This window comes from Salvelinus namaycush, chromosome 30 (assembly GCF_016432855.1).
Source record: "Salvelinus namaycush isolate Seneca chromosome 30, SaNama_1.0, whole genome shotgun sequence".
NCBI lineage: Eukaryota > Metazoa > Chordata > Actinopteri > Salmoniformes > Salmonidae > Salvelinus > Salvelinus namaycush.
In genome coordinates this window covers 7875054-7899312 of record NC_052336.1, presented here as the reverse complement: position 1 = coordinate 7899312, position 24259 = coordinate 7875054, and the positions used below count along the sequence as shown (strand labels likewise).

The 24259-nt window shown below is 42.5% G+C and overlaps 1 protein-coding gene across 2 annotated transcripts; it reads left to right on the top strand.

The window, feature by feature from the left end:
- The first annotated feature begins 8439 nt into the window (after window positions 1–8439).
- LOC120024883 (hepatocyte nuclear factor 6-like) lies at window positions 8440–15513 on the top strand. 2 transcript variants are annotated; one of them, XM_038969225.1, is made up of 2 exons: window positions 8440–9978; window positions 13584–15513. In XM_038969225.1, the coding sequence occupies exons 1-2, from the start codon at window positions 8853–8855 to the stop codon at window positions 13946–13948; spliced, it is 1491 nt and encodes a 496-aa protein (XP_038825153.1). In that variant the 5' UTR covers window positions 8440–8852; the 3' UTR covers window positions 13949–15513. The 2 variants fall into 2 exon arrangements, with proteins under 2 accessions (XP_038825153.1, XP_038825152.1); XM_038969224.1 differs by having other exon boundaries at window positions 8440–9993.
- Window positions 15514–24259: the final 8746 nt, after the last annotated feature.

The window sequence follows — 24259 nt, the reverse complement described above, 5'->3', positions numbered from 1 at the left end:
GTGTGTGTGTGTGTGTGTGTGTGTGTGTGTGTGTGTGTGTGTGTGTGTGTGTGTGTGTGTGTGTGATATTGTGTGTGTGTGTGTGATACTGTGTATGTGTGTGTGATATTGTGTGTGTGTGTGTGTGTGATATTGTGTACGTGTGTGTGATATTGTGTATGTGTGTGTCAGGTAATCCTGTAAAAGCAGATAGGTGTCATGGCACCATTGTAATCCCCTGTTAACAGACACTAGCGGTGTCCTCGCTAAAACCTCTTCCTACTAATCCCTGTTCCCCCTACCTGCACGCACTGACCCCCTGTATCGGCACACACACTCACACACAGCCACACACACACACTTTTATCTACACACACACACTTTTATCTACACACACACACACATCTAAACACGCACAAACACACACCCACACCTGTACATGCACAACACACTCTCTCATATCGAATAATACAAATCAGACGGCCCCATGTTGCAAAACGTGTTCACCTACTGATATCATTACTGGACCAGGAAAACCGCCTGGCTGTTTTGATTGAATATGACCGTTAATATTAGGGGCCCTCCACCAATGGTTTGTCCAGAGGTCTCTAACCCCTGAGCCTGACCTCTAACCCTGACCCCTCACCCTCTCAGCTGGCCAAACCCTAGCCCAGACAGATGGGGTCTGTCCCATGTGTCCCATACACCAGCCCTACGAGTCAACACACACACTCAACTCTTATTCTCTCTCTCTCCTATCCTCCTCTCTTCTCCTCCTTTCCTTTCCTCTACCCTTCTCTTCTATCCTTTCCTCTTCTCTACTTTCATCTGTTCTCCACCATACCCTCACCTACCTCTCCTCTCTTCTCTCCCCCTCTTCTGTCTTATCTGCTTCTCTTCTCTCCTCTTCTCTCCTCCTCTTCTGTCTTCTCCCCTTCTCTTCTCTCCTTCTCTTCTCTCCTTCTCTTCTCTCCTCTTCTCTCCTCCTCTTCTCTCCCCCTCTTCTGTCTTCTCTCCTTCTCTTCTCTCCTTCTCTTCTCTCCTCTCCTCCTCTTCTCTCCCCCTCTTCTGTCTTCTCTCCCCTCTTCTCTCCTCCTCTTCTCTCCCCCTCTTCTGTCTTCTCTCCTTCTCTTTTCTCCTTCTCTTCTCTCCTCTCCTCCTCTTCTCTCCCCCTCTTCTGTCTTCTCTCCCCTCTTCTCTCCCCTCTTCTCTCCTCTCTTCCTCTCTTGTCAATCACATGATCTAATAAAATCTCTATATCTATTTCTCACTTTTAAAACACATTGATATCAACAGCATTACATATATCATGTTCTTCAAGACAGCAAGAATAAAACAAAACGTGTTCATATAAAATATATGATTTATAGGCCCACAGTATATTATAGGCTACTGTATCTATAATTTATTTATCTGTGTTGTTTCTGTACAATTTTTATGTTTCTTCATTTAAAAAAATATGTGAAGGGCTTTGTATTCTCTGATATGTTAGAAATTGCACTATAGATTATAGGCCTTCTACATTTATAAATCCGTTAGAATTGTCTGAGCTCATTTCAGCAAAGGTCAATTGCTTTCTATGACTGGTTATATTTATAAGAAAACCCCTATAGGCCTGGGCCTAAATGCCCATTCATTGTTTGAATGTTAATTATATAAGGAAGATTTGTTGATAGGCTACGAATGTACCATAACCTTATCCTTCACAATAGCATGGATATCGATCGTGACAAGGATCCAGATCAACATACACTAGATCTCTCTTTAAATACCCTTGTGTTGTAAATGTTTGGTTCTCAATCTATTTCTAACGTCACCAATAATAAACTATGTTTTGGTTAAAACTGCGGATCATTCAAATAAAATATTTCAGGGTCCAGCTGAGATGGGGCTCACGTGCTGAGGGCTGACCGACCCCACTTCCACGTGCCCTCCACCACGGATCGAACCTTTCGATTGAAACTGAAGTAATTTGCATACTGCATACTGATTCCCTCTCTGCCCGGGCCGATCCATAACGGGGCTGCTAGTCAAATGCGCGAGGAGCATTAAAAGCACGGGCAGAGACAGACGGGAACCGCACGAGGAGCACACGGGACGGACTGACAGGCAGAGGGAAACGGCAGGTTTTATTCCACCGACCAGGAACCGGAGAGTTTGAGGTTGAAATGGAGGCACGCCCTGGGCTGTTTCTACAGGACGCACGAGGGCAGCTTGACCTGCCTGCACCGGAGCCTGTCGCAACACGGGAGAGAGCGAGACACTCCAACTCTTGTTGAATGACTAGCCATTAAACCGATGTGGAGCTACAGTGTTCATCATACCTGTGTGTCATGATCAGTTGGGCTCAGCGTGGAACGTTCAGCTATAGAAATATACTGTCTAGAATAGACATGCCTTTCTGACATGTAGGAATCATGTCCGCTATTCCTGGCATTCCGTCTGCATTTCTTAGTATGTAGCACCCTTCTGAACTGGACCATGATGGAGAAAGCTGTGTGACTATGTGTGTGTTCTGCTGTGGTGTGTTCAGATGTGGTGTGTTCTGATGGGGTGTGTATCTGGGGTGTGTTCAGATCTGGTGTGTTCAGATGGGGTGTGTTCTGCTGCAACACTGTGGTGTGTTCAAATGTGGTGTGTTCTGATGGGGTGTGTATCTGGGGTGTGTTCAGATGTGGTGTGTATCTGGGGGGTTTGACAGGAAAATGTGTGTAAACTGGGAGGCTCGTAAAAGATGCATGAGGGCATCAGATTCATGTTGTGGTAGGAGATGACAGCCACCAGTGTGTGTGTGTGTGTGTGTGTGTGTGTGTGTGTGTGTGTGTGTGTGTGTGTGTGTGTGTGTGTGTGTGTGTGTGTGTGTGTGTGTGTGTGTGTGTGTGTGTGTGTGTGTGTGTGTGTGTGTCAGACATTGTTTAGTCATAATCTGTTTGGACCTATTTCATTATCATGTTATTACCAGTTTGGATTGGCACTCATCCACCAGTTGATATCTCACGTTCAGGGTTAAAAGAGCTAGGGGCATTAGCCTTCAATGACAACACATTTTAACCAGACATTAATATGAAGGATTGTGTTACAAATGTAAACTAGATTTATATCAATTGATATTTTAACTCTAGTAAGTGTAGTTGTCATCGCAACAGGCGAGCACACATTGCAGATGTTCTGCTCAGTGCCTTTGGCTCTACCCTTAGACACACGCGCACCTTCACTGCTTACCAAAAATTATCCAACTATCTTCTTCATTTTTTGTAATGTAAATGTAGTCTATTGACTGGGGTTTTAGAAGACCATTGCAAAAGCCAACTTTTACACGAAATAATATTTATTTTTAAATACGTTTATTGAAAAAATGTCTGGTGCTGCAACAAGTTATCACAGTCTCAATTCAGAATTAGACGTTCGTCCACATTCTCCAAATGTCAAATTTCGAAGTTGCTCGTCTCCAAACGTCAAATTGTGTGTTTTTGTTGTTCCTGCTGCTTTGTATAGTTCCATTTATCCTGGGTATATTCAGTGCTCCTTGAAAATGACAAAAAATCTAACCCAAAACCCTTTTTCCTAAACTATTTTGCCAGGCATGAATGCAATAACATAGTAGTCTATACCACCTGAATGATTCAAAACAATTTCAGATGGAGAAATACTGGCCACCTACCACCTTATGAAATGTCTCATTCATCTCTCGATGAACATAACATAACCTCTAGGTAAACCACCCTGCTCCTTATTTTTTATTTTCTATCTGGGTGTTTTCTATTTAAATTCAATATAATATATATTACAATGTTATAATTTGGTGTTGCAGAAAAATGTGTTGACAGCGAGACAACGTAATCAGTGTTTTCTCGTGGATCAGATGATGATGGTGATGATAATGATTTCCACCACACCATGACATTGTTAAGACAACCTGTCTGCGATTCTTAACAAAGTTGTTTTGATTGAAGAATATTCACACGTTGAGACAGTTGGATATACGCCTGGCCTGCATGTCACTCTTTATCCATAAACATGTGTTCCCTCCATCAGTCGTTATAGCCTAGGCCTAGCCTGCTTTATCACAATATGCTATGAATATTATAGGACAATTAATTCCGAGGCGAAGACACGAGAATCTCCCATGATGTCGAAAACCAAATGACCCGGAATAATCTAATGCCGTTTCAACAGGGACGAAGATACAAGCAATCAAATCCAAACATTTCAGATAGTGACCCTAGTGCCGTCACTAATCTTCTCTCAATATTTGCAGCTCTCGCTCCTCAAATAAATATGTTTAATGTGCCCGTACGAACATTACAGCAACCATCAGATTACGTATGGTCATTACAACCACTTAGAGACAACTTTTAACAACTTGTGTAAGGCTCTAATGCTTTAAAAGCATATTAATTGATATAAGAATCTAGGACATGGGGAGAATGAAGACTATTACCTTATGATAGGCTACAGGGGAATATGTTTTAGTGTAGGCCTAATTACCAATAGGCTATTGAAAAATAATTTGGACAGTTTATTTTCGTTCGAAGTCAATCACTGCATTTCTTACAATGGAGTCGACTGCAGCATAGCATTACACTACAGATTTATGCCAGTTGGCCAGGGATATAAATTATTACAAACGCTATATATTTAATACCATAAATCCCAAGAATTATAATAAGTGAAAGTTGTGTTAGTTGCCGTGCCGCTCAGACGAATGTCCTGTTGTGTGTAACCTACTGCTCAGAAATAGCATCCTTATAAATGTTTTCGTTTTTTTATCAAACAAATTAGGTGTAACAGTATACAGGTATAGGCATATAGCTCATTTTTCTATAGCCTACAAGCAGTAGGCGTAAAGAAAGGGCTTTTATTAGAATACATGTATTATTTTTAAAGTGTCAGTAAAGTGAAATCGTTCTTGGGAGTTCTAGAAGTTTACTGAAGAATGCCACAGTCCTACTCCATTTAGTTGCTGATTCGAGACCTGTTTGCAGATTGACCATTCAACTATTTGAACTAAATTAAACGAATAGTAAACAGTTTTTTTATTCGAGGAAGTAAGATTACCCTTCATAAAAATATTGAAAAAAACAGTGCCTAAGATTCTCATTTTATTTTCAGTTGCTTTTAGCAATCAATAAAACGTTTGGTATTAGGCTATTAATATCCTATACGAATTTAAAACCTCGGTCTGCAATCAAATATTATTGAATTGGTTAGTATAGTCTATGCACAATATTTAGCAATAAGAATAAGGTAGATATTAATAGTGCCGGCCAACATATAATCATGTGTACAGGCATATAGACCACACTTAATTCAATTCAGGCTACTGTAAGTATGGATTTCGATTATATTAGTCTTGTCTAGAAATATAGCGTCTAGACGGTCGCTTTTGCCTAAATCTGGTTTGGGAATTCTAATAGTGTCGTTATGAGCGTTAATAACCCATCTCTGTAGTGGTATGTCACTATCTGTAGAGCTGAGATTATCGATCCATGTGCCTCTGTCTCCACCATAAACCACAGCATATGAATTAAACGATACTAATGTTATGCTGCCCTTTAGTAACGGCCACCGTAAAACCATGGCATGTTGGAAGCTGTGCCCTGTAGGCTACAACCAAATAGTCACTATTCAGGTTAGGATATGTGTAGTAGGCCTAACCTTTGCTCCATAAACATACTCTGTTACGCATACTCATCAGCATTCACATAGAGAGAGGAGAGGCATAGGCCTACTCTATTAATAATTGTATATGCAACATTGGTTATTGGATTCAACACTATAACCTAATGCCGACTGTAGGATATATATGACTGTGAATATGACCCAGAGTCAACAGAATACAACAGCAGTCTGTGGATAATTAATAATTAATACAGACAGTCTCCACGGTGCAGCCTGACCAACCGACCCAATGGGCGAGGGGGTTACCGCTTTGCTCTAATAATGCTGGTGCTCTGGGTTAACTTACCAGACTGACTTTTACCTTCTGACCAGAGCCATGTTTTTATTGTATCTAAATAAATGCTCTGCTTCTGACTATTCAACTACCTATGAATGACTGGTAACCAAGCCAAAAGCATCGTGATGTTCTATTGAATATTACGATACATGCTATTGTGGAGCTGGCTGCTGCAGATCTGTGGTAGAGGCCTATCGTTTAAAATATGACAATATGTTTTCAACGACGTTGTTGCGGGACAGTCATTTGTAAGCTATATGGCCATAATTAAAACGGCCAGACATGTCATAGCCTGTCTACTGTATGTTGCTGCAGTTACGGGGAGGGATGGAGTTTTCTTTTGAGCTTATCTTGGTTGGTACATTTGAAAGGTTTTGTTATGTCAGTTGACTTCTTAGTTAGTTGACACACGTTTTATGAAAAGCAGTGTTTATGTGAATACGTTATATATATATTTCTCTCTCTCTCTCTTTCTACATTCATCAAATACTTGCTATAACAACCACAGACCATTCTCTACAGGGACACGACACACACACTGCGGCTTTGACGCGTGAATAGGCCTCAACACAATGACACTCAAACACATACACGCGCACACCGCCCTTTTGCACGTTGCTGGAAGGAAAAATATCGATCAGCATGAGAATGTGTGCAGATGTGGCTGCTGAAACGTGAATCTTTCTCTTCTTATTTGGCCTGATATAGGCTATAATATTTTTGTCTGTTTGTCTGATAGGAGCAATCTGTTATTCGTGATGATTGATTATTATTTGCCTCACGAATGTTATGTCAATTAATTTAGCAAATTGATAACATATTTAATTTTAAATGTATTACTTTTTAAATGTTAACACATTTTATTTACTTTGTTGACGTTAACTATTTTGTTATTAGGCCTAGGCTGCACGTTTTGTTTGTACGTTATAAATAGGCCTATGTCGAATCTCTGCCCAGTCCTTTATTATGTCCATACCGTTGGAAAGCATCTCGTTGTTCATTAAGTGTCTTTGTTCCTGGGCAAACGTCAAGTCCCCACACGCCACTGACGTTGACTTCCTATTAGAGACCATTTAACTTTTACGTTTCTCTTCTTTAACTTGTTCAATTGAACGGTGTCCTGTTGTTCTTGACCCTGACAGATGCCGTGGTGTGTGTGTGTGTGTGTGTGTGTGTGTGTGTGTGTGTGTGTGTGTGTGTGTGTGTGTGTGTGTGTGTGTGTGTGTGTGTGTGTGTGTGTGTGTGTGTGTGTGTGTGTGTGTGTGTGTGTTAATCTGCACGAGCAGCTGTTAACATTAGGAGTCTTGAAGCGTCACCTTTGACATGTGGCCCGGGCTGGCCACTGGCCGCAGCAAGCTGTCGCCTGCCTGACCGCGTGAAAAGGACGCCTCGACCCCCCCCTCCTCCCAACACACACAAGTCATTTGAAGTTCATCCATTGTGTAGCCAATTTAGGAAATTGTATTGTAATGAGGTAGGCCTACTCAATGTGTCAAGGAAATAAAATCACGCAATAAAACATAAAACATATTTGTCATTCAATTGTTTCTCAATTAATTACTAACGTTAGTATATATTATTATCATGAGAGATGTAATGTTGATGTAATCATAGGCCTATTCGTGAATTAATACTTTTCTTCACCGTGATCAAGTTCATACACACACACACACACACACACACTCCGCGTATCGATGGGGGCACGCGTGGACACGCTTAGCCTATACACACCCACACACTCCCATGCACGGCCGGCCGGTTCGTTAATCTTAATGGTTTAACAATAGACACATCTGTTCATCTTTTTATTTCTAAAGAGAGAGAAGTACAGCTTCATTTGTTACTTCAAACCGACATATGGAATAGTTTTCATTCGGATTGGAGTTCTACAATAATCCTCTATTAGGGAACTTTGTTGGGATACCATTTTTGCTTTATTATATAACAATAGAGAAACAGCATGATGACATTTGGTTCAAGATAGGTGGTGATTATGAAGGACACGTGTGTGAATATAAGGTTTTGAATACTGCATGCACACTGTCTGGTCTAATCACACACGCACACGCGCGCGCACCTCATTGACGAGTGGGGAATGAACCCGGAAGTTCACTTCATTTGTTCTGCATGACATGTTAAGGAGGCTCCAGAACAATATTGGATCAATAGGTTTTTATTTGTGTTTAAATACAATAGGCTCAATAGGCTCCATTGAACGTGTAAATTATAACCTAGTAAATAATATTAATTAATTTGTGATGTAATTATTTTATTCCAGAGGGTGTGTGAGAGGGGGGTTTATAACCAGCAGGTATCTTAATACCTCTGTTGTAACTTCCTTAATAACTGACGTCAGAGCAGTGTGTGTGTGTGCGTGTGTGTGTGTGTGTGTGTGTGTGTGTGTGTGTGTGTGTGTGTGTGTGTGTGTGTGTGTGTGTGTGTGTGTGTGTGTGTGTGTGTGTTTGTGGTGGGAGGGGATGGAAGGTCGCCCGTGCGCATGTGTGTATGTTCGGGATCGGCAGCCGTGAAACGGAGGTGTGGAGAAACCGAGCAGCACGAGAAAAGCCACGGAGAGAGAGATGGCGCAGGACCCAACCGGAGCGCAAGGACAGGTGGGGGGGCTCGAGACAAACCGAGAGGAAGCAAAAAATATAATGTAGTATCAATAAAACGAGTCTAAAAGGGAAAGAAAATATATAATCGGAGGAAAGAAAATAATCAACAAAGACAAGAGGAAGAAAACACCAGCCATAAAAAGGATACAAAAAACGTCCATCAACCAGGATTCAGGAGACAGAACAAACCACCACAACAAACCAACAGACTGGGAGGGAACTTTCCCGCCGTGAGGACTCTGGACTGTTCTGTGGACATCCATCCCTCTCCCAGGTCACATAGATGGTCGCCAAGCATTATGAACGTGCAACTGTCCATGGAGAGCCTCGGCGACCTGAGCCATGAGTCTGTGGCCGGTCCAGGAGAGCTGCTAGTCGGCCACAGCCCACACCCTCGCCCGGGTGGGGGCCGAGGGCTGGCGCACCGCTCCATGGGCATGACGAGCCTGCTAGACGGGGGAGAATACCACTCCCATCACGGACACAACACTGGACACCCCGGTCATCACCTGCACCCCGCCATGAGTATGTGCGAGGCCCCCCCTGGAATGAGCGCAAGCACCTACACCACCCTCACACCTCTCCAGCCTCCCCTACCCCCCATCTCCACTGTAGCAGACAAGTTCTCTCATCATCACCATCATCATCATCATCCACACCACCATCCTCATCATCCTCATAATCATCATCAGCGACTCCCTGGTAATGTCACCGGCAGCTTTACGTTTATGAGGGACGAGAGGGGGCTGGCGCCGATCAACAACCTCTACTCCCCATACCACCACAAAGACGCCCCTGGGATGGGACAGAGCCTCTCCCCACTGTCTGGCTCTGGCCTGGCCGGCCTACACAGCTCCCAGGCCGGCCTGCCTCCCTATGCCCACCCCGGGGTCTCAGCCTCCATGCCGGGGGAGAAGATGCAGTTGACTCCCGGTGGGTTCGAGGCTCATCACCCCACCATGCTGGCCAGACACGCCGACCAGCACCTCACCTCCTCGGGGAACATGCTCCATATAAACGGCCTCCATCACCACCACCCCCATGCCCACCTCGGAGCCTCGGGGCACGTGCTGGGTCACGGGAACCCCCGGGACAACAACACCCAGAGCCACGCCTCAGGGCCCGGGGTTCAAGTCCAGGGGGTTGGTGGTGGTGGCGGTACCGACGGCAATTCGACGGGTCAAATGGAAGAAGTAAACACCAAAGAAGTAGCGCAGAGGATCACCACAGAGCTGAAGCGTTACTCCATCCCCCAGGCTATCTTCGCCCAGAGGGTGTTGTGTCGGTCCCAGGGGACACTGTCAGACCTGCTCCGGAACCCCAAGCCCTGGTCCAAGCTCAAGTCCGGCCGGGAGACCTTCCGCCGGATGTGGAAGTGGCTGCAGGAGCCTGAGTTCACACGCATGAGCACGCTCAGGCTCGCAGGTGAGCGAACCCTCGGTAATACCCACTTCCTTTTATTTATCTTTCTCTCTCCCTTTACTCTTTATCTATAGGGGGTATTTAAGATTGTTTGGTGCTCGTCATTGGAACAGTAGGTCTATTGTCTGCAGCTGTCTTGAATCTGACAGTGGAGTAGCCAGTGGTATGACAGAACTGAAACCTTCCTCTGGAATTCCCTGCAGTTGAATTCATCATTGTCTTTGTTGTAATCTCTGTCTCTTGGCTTTTTCCATTCTATAAGATAAGGGCCCATGTGTCTATGCGCGCGCGCGCGCGTGTGTGTATGTGTGTGTGTTGGTGATCTGGGACCAGAATGAGCTTATTTTGCCCAACTCATCAGCTTTTTGTTGTTCCCAACAGAGTCCACGCGAGTCCATGTAAACAGAGTCCATGCGCGGGAGGATAAGAATCAAGTTCAAAAATATATTTTTACGTCATGAAAATATTAATTTGCTGCCAGCACATGTAGTAACATCCTCAAGCTGTGCATTTCGGGGCTGAGGGATGGAACATCTGCGGAAAATAGTATAACAGAATAACAATATAATATAATAGAAGATAATACAATATTTTCCAGGATCAATATGACCATTATTTTAAATATTGAGGAAAGCTTATGGAAGCTGTGTTTGGCTGCGTTGATGCACTTATTGTGTTTCAGTGAGTGTGTTTTTGTCTTGGAGCTAAACTCGTTAGGAGGCGTGACGCGGGGCTGACTCTGGGTTTGTGGTAATTAACTGATAGATAGCTCTCTATTAATTTGTCCCCGAGGACCCGAGTCAATCCGCCTGAACCGTTCTAGCGGACACACACGGAGCCACGCAGTCGCCAGCATACAAAGGAATTGCTTTATGTCTAATCAATGACGAGCTGAGGCGGATGGGTTTTTGGCTTGTGAAAAGTGTGAGGCGGTACGCTGCTGAAAGTGTGTTAAATCGCCATTGATTATTTGCAGCGTGTGTGTGTCTGTCTGTTTGTGTGTATCTGTGTCTTTGTGTGTGTCATCAACAGTCTTACATAGCAAACCATATATATACCATATCATTTTACATGTTATTGTTTTTGTGACTTAAATAGACGAATAAACATGTTGCATTGCAAACGCAACTCTTGATCTTTCGATGCAGGTGATTCAAAATCAGGGTATTATGTATTATAAGTCTGTTGACGCACGCCAAACACATTTGTATTGATCCATTAGAATTAGAACAAATAATCCCTTCCATCTCGTGAGCTAAGAGAAAACACTATCACTCAGGACAGAAAAAAATATAAATTTTCCCGGAATTGTTTTCTGTGAATTCATGAATGTTAGGCAGTACGCCTGTGCTGTTCTATTTAGCCATGCCATGCGTTTATAAAAGTAAAAAGTAAAATAACATATTTTTCATTAGGCTTACTGTGTTGACTTTTTGAGTGGGGAGATTATTTTGGCAGTGTCTCTCCCTCTTCATTCTATTTGAGCCTAATTTCACTTCCACAAAACCTCAACCATAATATATATAGCTATTGCATCCATGCGCATATATATTTTATTTCTCCCTAATGAAAGTATATACATATTACTTTATATAACTTCGACCTGAATCATAAAGGCTTCGTTGTGAAATACCTCTCCTAATATTAATAGCGTTTCAGATTCTGGAAATGTAGAATGTCTGTAAACAGGAAAAGGAAGCCCGTACACGAACATATATCGATCGGTTCTCGGGTGAAATGTGTGTGTGATCGGCCTACTAAGAACTAAAATAGAAGATTGATATTGATTATTGAAATTTGGCTTTTTCCATTTCCTCATGTTACATCATGTATGCCTGGCGGTTTTCTCATGTCACCGAGGCCTATGCCTGCCGGTAGACTAGGCCTACTCATATCATTAACCTATTTAATCTTGAATTTATAGATTTTTTTCACGAATTGGAAATGCAACTTATTACATGTGAAGTGGGTTTAAAATAATCGAGGATAATGCAGCAAAAAGGCATTTCCGTTGTGGTCCTCTGCTTTTGGCAAGGATGTTTTTGAGAAGTTGCGTGTATAGTTCCCTAAATAATTTCCTAAAAGCTACTTGTAAATTCTAGACCTATACACTCCCTCTCACACTCATCAATTAACCTATATTAATTTTGCAGCAAATACAAATATTGTTAAAGCAATTGTAAAAGTTAAGGCCTGATATTGCACCTGTCGATAATTTATCTCAAGCATTGATTCTGACATTATCATTTTGTTCGTTAGAAATTCGTTCAACTTTAAGCCTATTATATTCCTGTTTGGGAAGTTTGTGCTTTAACCTATATTTAACTAGGAAAGTCAGTTAAGAACAAATTATTATCTTCAATGCCTAGCAGTGGGTTAACTGCCTTGTTCAGGGGCAGAACGTCAGATTTTCACCTTGTCAGCTCAATCATGCAACCTTTCGGTTAGTAGTCCAACGCTCTAACCACTAGGCTACCTGCCACCCCAAAATAGAATGTTATTGAACATATTTGGAATAGGCCTAATTAAAAAACTTGTCAAACTGAGTGAATCAGCTCTTGCATTCGGAAAAGGGGCTATTCATATATTTTATTTATTTTAAACATACACAACACACACATACCCACACCGCTGCTGCTGGTACACGAGTGTGTGTAGTCACGCCATTGCTAGGCTACCTCAGTGTGGAGTTATCTGCTTAATGATTGTCAGACGGGCATAGCTGTGTGTGTGTGTGCGTGTGTGTGTGTGGGACCAGGGTGATAACGAGCCTGGGAAATCTCCCAACCTGTCCGACTACCTGTCTGTCTGCTCCGCGCGGTGGCTGCTGGGGTGTCACTGTGGCCTTCAGCACGTTGATTTATAGCGCAGCAGATAGGATAGAGCTCCACACACACACACACACACACACACACACACACACACACACACACACACACACACACACACACACACACACACACACACACACACACACACACACACACACACACACACACACACACACAGGATGCCAACTCAACTCCACACGGAGCGGTAGCTCTCTGTTAATGGTTGTCTAGGGCTATCACATAACACACACAGACCTTTCTGTGATTAGTTCATTTCATAGACTCGAATATCCCACATCAACAACACGCACCTGGCATGCAGATCCATCTTGCTTGTTTTGCATACATTTGTAAGATGGTAGTGAAATACCCTAGGTCTAAGAAAAGATGGTCTAAGATCTATATTAAATAATCTATCTGGGACAGTGACTGTCAAGCCGATGTCCTCCAGCTAAGTAGAATGAATCGCTTTCGGTCGAATTCAGTGCTGCTACAGCTGTTTGACAGCTCACTACTGCCCTCTATCGGTAAAGTGTCGATATGCAGGGAGAGGCCTACTTACCGTATGCTTCAGCACCACGGTCAGCGGCAATTGTTTTCCGCTGTGAGCTCCGGTGTAGGTTATTATGAGGCTACCCGTGTGTGTGTGTGTGTTATATTCCACGGTATAGATGATTGTGTGCTGTAGCCTATTGTTGTTATACAGTGTTGTATACTGTGTTAATGTTGTTATGATGTAGTTTGTTATAACATCTCTCTTTCTATCCCCACCCTTAGCGTGTAAGCGCAAGGAGCAGGACCAGGGCCACTGTAAAGTTGGTGGTGACCGTGGCGGCAGCGGTGGCAGCAGCGGCGGAAACCACAGCAGCAGCAGCCACAGCGGTAATGGTGGCCACTCCAAGAAGCCTCGGCTGGTGTTTACCGACGTCCAGAGAAGGACCCTCCACGCCATCTTCAAGGAGAACAAGCGTCCATCCAAGGAGCTCCAGATCACCATCAGCCAGCAGCTGGGCCTGGAGCTGACCACCGTCTCAAATTTCTTCATGAACGCACGCCGACGCAGCCTCGACAAGTGGCTCGACGACAACGGAGGCTCCTCCCACTCCGCTAATTCCTCTGTCTCCACCTGCAGCAAAGCCTGAGGAGGAGGGACTGGAGGAGAGAGCGGGCACAGTTTTGAGTTGATTTAACTTGGAAAAAATAAGTTACCACGCTGACTTACAATTTTGAATTATGTCATCTCAGGTAATCAAGTGTTGAGTTGACTACATTTTATATTAGATATGGTGTTAGAAGTTTTTAGTTAGCGTGGAGACTTATTTTTTTCTAGTTTGAAGCAGTCAAGATGTTTTACTGTGTATGGGGAGACAGACTGACAGACTCAACCTCGGTGGAAAAGCTTTACAATGTAGAAACCAGGAGAAACTAAGGAAAATACCTATAAACAGCGTTTTGACCTTAAAGCCTGTACTATAACACTGCTATTTATAGTGTCCAAAGAAAAAACAAACCAAAGACTTGTTTTGACCTGCTTTAAAAACTCTGTTCTGGCATTCTACCCAATCACTGATCTCACAGCTTTAATACCTCCTGCCCACTGTCCTTATCTTTGATCTGACTGGTCGGGTTGAGGGAGGGCCTCTGGATGGACGTTTAATCAGCCTATCAGCTGTGTGGGTTCTGACCAGTGGACGGAGATCCTGTGGGACGGGTCAATCAGCTTTGAGGAGGAATCTTACAGGTGCCACTGGAATGTTCAGTTGCCGTTTGGATTGGTCAGAGTTTCTGTCCGTCAGGACAAACAGACATTTGATTGGTCACAGTTTTCTGTCCGTCAGTAAACCCCAGACACTCCAGGTAGAAGCTGCCATAAACTGATCTAGATTCAGATTACCTTGCCCCCAATCCTATCAGTAACCATTAGAAGGATGAAATAAATATTGTTTCTGACCCATGATCAGTGATTAGGGGTGACTTCTACCTCCTTCACTGGAAGAGCAGACAGGGGAGGGGGGAAATCGCCCCAGTAGGAGCTGCTAACCATGACCCATAACCCCTGACCCATTCCGTAGTGCTTTCTTCCTGTACTGTTGAAACAGTAAAAATGAAAACCAAAGCTTTCTCCACTCCAGGGCAGGTAGCCTAGACTGTATGCAGTTATAATACCAAATCACTTTGACAGAATCACAGCAAGAAGTACAACCAAAGAATAATGTCTTATATTTTGTAGCTGATGTTGTAAAGAGTATTTTTAAAGACATGAGTGTGACTGTTAACACTCTCCTCTCCTCCATCTCTCCTATCTTCCTCTCTCTCCATCTCTCAGTGGTGGAAAAGTACCCAATTGTCATACTTTAAAAAAGTAAAGATCCCTTAATAGAAAAGGAGTTGAGTAAAAATGAGTCACCCAGTAAAATACTACTTGAGTAAAAGTCTAAAAGTATTTGGTTTTAAATATACCTAAGTATCAAAAGTAAATGTAATTGCTAAAATATGTGAAAGTGAAAGTAGAAATAATTTCAAATTCCTTATATTGAGCAAACCGGACGGCATGATTTCCTTTTATTTTTTATGTATGGATAGCCAGGGGCACGCTGCAACACTCAGACATCATTTACGAAGCATGTGTGTTTTATGAGTCCACTAAATCAGAGGGAGTAGGGATGACCGGGGATATTCTTATTATAAGTGCGTGAATTGAACCATTTTCCTGTCCTGATAAGCATTCAAAATGTAATGAGTACTTGTGGGTGTCAGGGAAGATATATGGAGTAAAAAGTACATTATTTTCTTTAGGAATGTATTGAAGTAAAAGTAAAAGTTGTCAAAAATATAAATAGTAAGGTAAAGTACAGATACCCAAAAAACGACTTTAGTAGTACTTTAAAGTATTTTTACTTAAGCACTTTACACCACTACCATTTCTCCTCCTCTTATCCTCATCCAGTATCTCTCCTCTCCCTCCATTTCTCTACTCTATCATTCCTCCTCTCCTCTCCTCCTCTCCATCCATCTCACCTCAGTGGGTATAGATGGATGCTATGCATGTCAGCACCAGGAAGAAAGCACTACAGTGGCTTGCTTTCCCAAAGTATGAGTCAAATAGTGTGGAGTTTACTGTCTAAGGGCTTGGTTCACTCCTTTGCTCCTCTCCATGTCTGGGGTACCAGTCTCTGGGCTGGGAGTGGGGGTATCTCTGCCTCTGTCTGTGGGTTACTGTAGCTCCTCTCCATGTTAATGAGTATTATATTAAATGAAGCAAAAGCAAGCGAGAGCTGCTTCCTCACGTCGAAAAGAAAACAACAAAGAAGAGGATAAAGAAATGTCTAAATGTGTTAAGACCTACTGATATTTTATAGTGTGAACCAAAGATGCTACCTCACTCAATTTCCATTTGTGATTTCTATCACTTTGATGATACCAAAGATAACCAAAGATTTCGTCATTGCACGGCCGACATGAGTGATGTGGATAGAAGGTTTACTGTATTTCCTTATCCTTACCCCCTCCTCTCCTCTCGTACTCCTCCCCTCCCCCTGCTCTGCTTGGTCTCTCAACATCTCTGCTCTCTACTTATAAAGCTACAGGTAGACATGATACTGAAGCTGTAGACTATGTTACCAAAACAACAAAGATGTTGACAACACTCTAGACATACATATTAACAATGTTCTAGAATGAAATGTTGACAACGTTCGAGAATGATATGTTGACAAAATTCTAGAATGATGTTGACAACGTTTTAGACAGAGGTTGACAACGTTCGAGAATGACATGTTGACAAGGTTCTAGAATGTTGACAACATTGTAGACAGACATGTCGAAAACGTTCTTGAATTATGTTTACAACATTCTAGAATGATATGTTGACAACATTGAACGTTCTAAAATGACATGTTGACAACATTCTATACAGACATGTTGACAACCTCTCTAAAACTCCCAGGACGAGTGCCTTGCTTGAACCAAAGTGTTAAACCACTGTTGACCTCTCTATGACCTTTGACCTTTTACTCTTTGAATACCTCAGCCTGTAGAGACGGGCCACTACTGAAGACTAAAGGAATATCTCTCACTCTCTCCGTCCTTATCGCTCTCTCTCTTTCTCTCGCTCTCTCTCTTTCTCTCGCTCTCTCTCACAAGTGGTGCTTTCGCCAGCTCAACCATGCAATGAAAACATACCAAAGGAATTTCTGATCTCCACTCCTGCTGATATACCAAAGCTCTTCTTCTTCTGTCTCCCCTGCCCCCCTCCCTCCCACTCTCCTCCAATCCTCTCTCCTCCCCTTTGAAGGAAGGCCCAGCACTCTGGCCGTGTTTGTCTCTGAATACCTCATAGTGAGAACTCTGTGGTTCTGTGGAGAGAGATTGTCAAAGTGGATCAGGCAGAACTCAACTAGTTTGGTAACTAATGTTGTTATTGTTACTTCTTTCAAAAAGCTTTATGGTTCTTATTTATTTTGTATGTTTTTTTGGGCAGAAGTGTTCTGTTCAAGGTCGCGGAGGACAAGTTTCAGGGTCTTGAGGTTTGAAACTTGTCTGGATGGAGAGATGAAGTGTACTATTTTGTTATCAGACGTTGGGTACTTATTCCGATATTATAATGATGGTAGACTATTGTTTTTTACAGGGTAAAACCAACAACTGCTGTGATAATGTGTTCATATGTTTTCCTTTTCTCGTCTTCTGTTGTGGTGATTTGATTTGAATGGAATTGTGTTTTTGTATTATTGCTTAACCACTGCTTTAATTTATGCCTTTGTAGAACATCTAGATTTGTATATAGTAGGTTTTTTGAGAGAAAACAAACAAAAAAAACAACAAATGAACATTCAGTTTTGTCTTAGACTTATAACATTCTCCTGCTTAGATCAGATGAAGGAGTGGGTTTGTGTTCTTCTCGTATATCACAGCTCTGTCACTTCAACATGTGTTCTGAACACTGCCAGAGACCACACCATTGCCCTGACAACGGGCCGACACACATCTGACACTACATCCTATTTCCTATGTAGTGCATTACTTCTGACCAGAACCCTATGGCTAATCCAGGATGTGATCAGGACAATATTGAAAATCAGGATTTTGACTAGGGGATATGTTCGTTTCATATCTTTACTAACCCAAACCCTATGGCTCTGTTCAAAACCAGTGCACTATATAAGGTGTCATTTCAGATACAGACATTCTACAGTTGGTACGTACTTCGCTCAACAGCTGTCAAAAAAGCAGCAGTGTGTAATGTGTTTTCTATTCTTTTGACTTTTTAAATTTTTTATTTTATTTTATGGGTATTAATAATAATAATGAGCATCCAAAGATTTCTAAAACAAACCAAAAAGTGGAGAAAAAAAGGAAAAATAAGTGAATTAAAACGTTTGAAAAAGCACTGGCATTTGTGAGTTTAAGAGATGTTGAGTTTTGATTTGCCATTCGCAGCACGGGTATAGATGTTAGTAGAAGGCTGTAGGCCGGGGGCTTCTGTAGTCAAGGTTACTCAGCCGTGTAGGGAATCTCCTGTTTAAATGTACAATCTGAAGTGATGTTTTAAACTAAACCAGGGCTGCAAGTCCTCTCAGTGTTGCTCAACCCAGTCCTCTGGTGCCTGATTCATACTATAGGGCCAAGCCCAGCTGTACTGTGGTGGCCTGGTTACAAATGTGGGAATCAGGTATCGGACCACCAACCATTTCACATATTAGGTCTATTCCAACACTTGCACTCCTCTTTCAACTAAGTCAATTAATCATGAAGCCCGTGACTAGTTGAATCAGGTGAGTTAGAGCTGGAATACATCAGATATATAAAACAGTTGGTCCCTAAGGACTGTTCTGAGTCACTTTGCTGTCTGACACACAGAGTGAGGTGGGTGGAGTTGGGGGGGTTAGCGGTGGGATGGATGGAGTCTGGCGGTGCAGCAGGCCTGCCAGGGGCGGGGTCAGAGAGCTTGTTCTGAACTGCATCTCAAACTAAATCCTATTCCAAATATGTGGTGTAGTGCATTAGGGAGGGAATATGGTGTGATGAAGTGCACTATATAGAGATTAGGGTGTGATTTGAAACACATGCCTCTTGTTCATAATAATGTGTCCCTGCCGCCTAGCTCCACACAGTGTCTGTTGTTTGGTGCAAACTCGTGTAATGACAATGAGCAAAGTCTAATAAACCTACAAAGAAACGTGTGTGTGTATATGGGTGGGACAGCACTTATCTGGTCTCTGTGTGTGTGTGTGTGTGTGTGTGTGTGTGTGTGTGTGTGTGTGTGTGTGTGTGTGTGTGTGTGTGTGTGTGTGTGTGTGTGTGTGTGTGTGTGTGGTCAGTGAACTCAGTTTAGCAGCTTGAAGCTGTTTAGTGCTCATCTCATTTCTCAGTAGTACCATTCTTACAATAGGCCCTGTTACAGTGGATCCTGACACAGTTAAGTGGAGTCTAGATGTTTTAGCTTTCAGCCCTCTGTTACTTTCTCTTCCATTCAATCTCCACAGGCCATACAGTTCAATGGGAATAGCCATGCAGACGACAGTAGTTACATTGTAGAACTAGACAGGCTGTGTGTGTGTGGGTGTGGGTGTGTGTGTATGCTTGTGTGCGTACATTTGTCTGTCTGTGTGTCTCTGTGTGCTACCGTATATGTGTGTTACTGTGTCCCTAATCAGGCTGAGTCTCATCACAGTACTGCAGCGCCTGAGACAATCAGACGTTTGGGCAAATCTGAGGTGGTACCCTATTCCCTGAAGAAGTAGTGTGCTAAAGGTGGTCATTTTGAATGTGAAAACACTAAAACAATAAAGGGGGGTGAGGACCTCACTGGGGGCAGGTTTGCAAAAAATTCCCTGGTTTACCTGAAATCACACGGAATCTGGAGGAAATAAAGCAGAAAATCCAGAATCCTCCAACCAGGACTTCTGGAAAAACAGGGAATTTATTTAAAGTTCCTGGAATTATGCAACCTTACTTGGGGCCTCTTCCAGAGATTATTCATATATTATAAAGAGTTCTGGAAGGTTTTGTTGAACAACAAAAAATACCGAAACCAACTCGTTGACATTTATTTCCAAAGAGAACCCAGTAGTTGTTTCTGCATTTTCCAGTTCACACTGAGTTGTTCTGGTGTAAACCAGCCAGTGACAGGCGTCCATTGTTATTTTTCCCGTCAATCCTTCCTCTGAAGCCGTCTGTCCTTCATATCAATCATCATAGTGTCTAGTTGTGTTTCTGTGTGTGATGGGCTAGAAGGATGTTGGGCTAGGTGTAGAGATGCACAGTTCTTGGCCCATATTCATAAAGTGTCTCAGAGTAGGAGTGCTGATCTAGGGTCATTTGTTCCCTTTGAATCCTAGTAAATAAGTGGGGTCACCTTCTCCTAGATCAGCACTCCTACTCCAAGACACTGTCCTCATGGGCCACGGTATCTCATAGCTTGGTTGGTTGAATCATTTAGGTTCTAATATTCTTGGCTTTGCTACTGCTCGCTCAGTTCTGTGCAACATCATCTGCTGTGTTTGCTAAACAAAACAAAAATTGGAATAAAAATAATAAAGAGAAGCAAGTGATGATGTCATCCAGCCTTTGATTTTCAGTGTTAAAATGTAACATTTTCTGTAGTCACTAAAAAGTAGAAAATAAACAGTTGGAATTCCAGCACCTGAATCCAGACTCGTGTCATTTCCTTCAATACTGATGTTAGACTCAAAAGTGTATTTCATATGTACAGTACCAGTCAAAAGTTTGGACACACTTACTCATTCAAGGGATTTTATAATTTTTATATATTTTCTACATTGTAAAATAATAGTGAAGACATGACAACTATGAAATAACACCTATGGAATCATGTAGTAACTAAAAAAGTGTTAAACAAATCAAAATATATTTTAGATTCTTCAAAGTAGCCAGCCACCCTTTGCCTTGATGACAGCTTTGCACACTCTTGGCATTCTCTCAACCAAATTCATGAGGTACTCACCTGGAATGCATTTAAATTAACAGGTATGCCTTATTAAAAGTTAATTTGTGGAATTTCTTTCCTTCTTAATGCGTTTGAGCCAATCCGTTGTGTTGTGACAAGGTAGGGTTGGTATACAGAAGATAGCCCTATTTGGTAAAATACCATATTATGGCAAGAAAAGCCCAAATAAGCAAAGAGAAATGACAGTCCACCATTACTTTAACATGAAGGTCAGTCAATCTGGAAAATTTCAAGAACTTTTAAAGTTTCTTCAAGTGCAGTCGCAAAAACCATCAAGCATTATGATGAAAGGACAACAATAATAAGAAGAGACTTGCTTGGGCCAAGAAACACAAGTAATGGACATTAGACCAGTGGAAATCTGTCCTTTGGTCTGATGAGTCCAAATTTTAGATTTTTGGTTCCAACCGCCATGTCTTTGTGAAACGCAGAGTAGGTAAACAGATGATGCATGTGTGGTTCCCACCATGAAGCATGGACGAGGAGGTGTGATGGTGTGGGGTGCTTTGCTGGTGACACTGTCAGTGATTTGTTTAGAATTCAAGGCACACTTAACCAGCATGGCTACCACAGCATTCTGCAGCGATATGCAATCCCATCTGATTTGCGCTTAGTGGGACTATAATTTGTTTTTCAACAGGACAATGGCCCAAAACACACTTCCAGGCTGTGTAAGGGCTATTTGACCAAGGAGAGTGATGGAGTGCTGCATCAGATGACCTGGCCTCCACAATCACCCAACCTCAAACCAATTGAGACGGTTTTGGATGAGTTGGACCTCAGAGTGAAGGAAAAGCAGCCAACAAATGCTTAGCATATGTGGGAACTCCTTCAAGACTGTTGGAAAAGCATTCCACGTGACTACCTCATGAAGCTGGTTGAGAGAATGCCAAGAGTGTGCAAAGCTGTCATCAAGGCAAAGGGTGGTTACTTTGAAGAATCTCAAATATAAAATATATTTTGATTTGTTTAAAACTATTTTGGTTACTACATGATTCCATATGTGTTATTTCATAGTTTTGATGTCTTCACTATTATTCTACAATGTAGAAAATAGTACAAATAAAGGAAGACCCTTGAATGAGTGGGTGTATCCAAACTTTTGACTGGTACTGTATGTAGTAGATCAAATGTGTTTTGAACTGCAACTGGCACCTACCCCCCTAGGCACTTCACCTCTGTTATTTTACTGCTGCTCTTTAATTATTTGTTACTTTTAGGTATTTTTCTTAAAACTGCATTGTTGGTTAAGGGCTTGTAAGTAAGCATTTCACTGTAAGATCTACACCTGTTGTATTTGGCGCATCTGACAAATAAAATTTGATTTGATTTGATTGACTATTGACATGTCTCACCTGTTCTTTTAAATGCCCACTGATACACTGCACTTCTATTCTTCCACCACTAGATTGCAACATTACACAGTGTAACTCAGTCACCTGCAGAGGGATTCCTCCAGCTGATACAGTATGCTGTTCTACTGAGGTCTCTGTGTTGTCATCACCACAGATCATACAGGGTTTCCTTTGTCCCAAGCATGTCAAATGAGTCAAATTTTACCCTTTAAAACCTGTTTTATGTTTATTTAATGGAATGTCCCACCCATCCAGACACTGTAGGACAGGTTAAATATAGAGAATGTATCAGGGACCAGAGTGGAGACAGACATGCCATAGTTGCATAACAGGTTATCTGTCAGTAGCATTTTATCTGTCCCTTATTTTGGAATCACACATGCGTGCGCACACACACACGCACAACCATGAATATAGTTTAAATTATGAACTTCAGGAGCAAGCGGCTTATAGGTCAACAAGTTTGAGTGCAGTAATGAAATACATTACATGACCAAAAGTATGTGGACATCTCCTTCCAATATTATGGGTATTAATATGGAGTTGGTCCCCCCTTTTCTGCTATAACAGCCTCCACTCTTCTGGGAAGGCTTTCCACTAGCAGTTGGAACATTGCTGCAGGGACTTGCTTCCATTCAGCCTCAAGACCATTAGTGTGGTCGGGCACTGTCATTGGGCGATTAGGCCTTGCTCGCAGTAGACATTCCAACTCATCCCAAAGGTGTTCGATGGGGTTGAGGTCAGTGGTCTGTGCAGGCCAGTCAAGTTCTTCCACATCGATCTCGACAAACCATTTCTGTATGGACCTCGCTTTGTGCACGGGGGCATTGTCATGCTGAAACCTGAAAGGGCCTTCCCCAAACTGTTGCCACAAAGTTGGAAACACAGAATCATCTAGAATGCCATTGTATGCTGTAGCGTCAAGATTTCCCTTCACTGGAACTAAGGGGCCTAGCCCAAACCATGAAAAACAGCCCCAGACCATTATTCCTCCTCCACCAAACTTTACAGTTGGCACTATGCATTGGGGCAGGTAGCGTTCTCCTGGCATCCGCCAAACCCAGATTAGTCTGTCGGACTGCCAGATGCTCCAGAGTCCAATGGTGGCAAGCGTTACACCACTCCAGCTGACGCTTGGCATTGCACATGGTGACCTTAGGCTTGTATGCGGCTGCTCGGCCATGCAAACCCATTTCGTGAAGGTCCCGACGAACAGTTATTGTGCTGACGTTGCTTCCAGAGGCAGTTTGGAACTCGGTAGTGAGTGTTGCTTCAGCACTCGGCAGTCCTGTTCTGTGAGCTTGTGTGGCCTACCACTTCACGGCTGAGCCGTTGTTGCTCCTAAACATTTCAATTTCACAATAACAGCACTTACAGTTGACCTGGGCAGCTCTAGCAGGGAATAAATTTGAGGACCTGACTTGTTGGAAAGGTGGCATCCTATGACAGTGCCACGTTGAAAGTCACCAAGCTCTTCAGTAAGGCCATGTTTGGTGGGATTTATTGTCGTTCTGAATGTATTGTTGCTCTGAGTGGATCTATGACAATTTTTCCTCTGTGAGCAATACATGGTTAACAATATTACTCAAAATTATCAATAGTGAGCACTGAGTAACGAATACAACATCCCTAATCTTATTATAGGCCTTGTGAGAGCTGGTGGCCTGGATTCGTGTTGTCGTTATTGACCGATTCACTGTATTCACTTTCAAAGACAATCAAAGCGCTGGCTACTATGCACAGTTCAAACAAAGAAAATCTCAAATTTGAATTGTCAAAGTGCAACGATATTAACACTCTTTTAATCTGCCTATGTTGCGTTCTCGTGCAATTAGAGTTGCCAGGAGACCCAACAAATCAGAGTATAAATGGGAAACTCTGAGAAAATTGTTTCCTGAGTTTACGACGTTGAGACGTTTCACCACTGACCTTTTGCCTTGCCAACCAAAAGATGACAACTCCAATATTGGTAATGTTCAACAATTTAAACAAGCCAACTAACTTTATTATAAACAACGTTAGCTAGTTTATCAGGCTAGCTAAAATGTGCTAATCATATAGGTTGAAGAACTGTTCAGACCAAAAAGCACATGAATAAAACGAAGTCGTATTTCACAACTACGAAATAT

Bases quoted from the DNA above. Each gene is read 5' to 3' on its own strand.
- LOC120024883 (XM_038969224.1), top strand. From the start codon at position 8,853: ATGAACGTGCAACTGTCCATGGAGAGCCTCGGCGACCTGAGCCATGAG. The intron at 9,994-13,583 runs GTAATACCCACT...CCCCACCCTTAG, and splicing joins CGCAGGTGAGCGAACCCTCG to CGTGTAAGCGCAAGGAGCAG.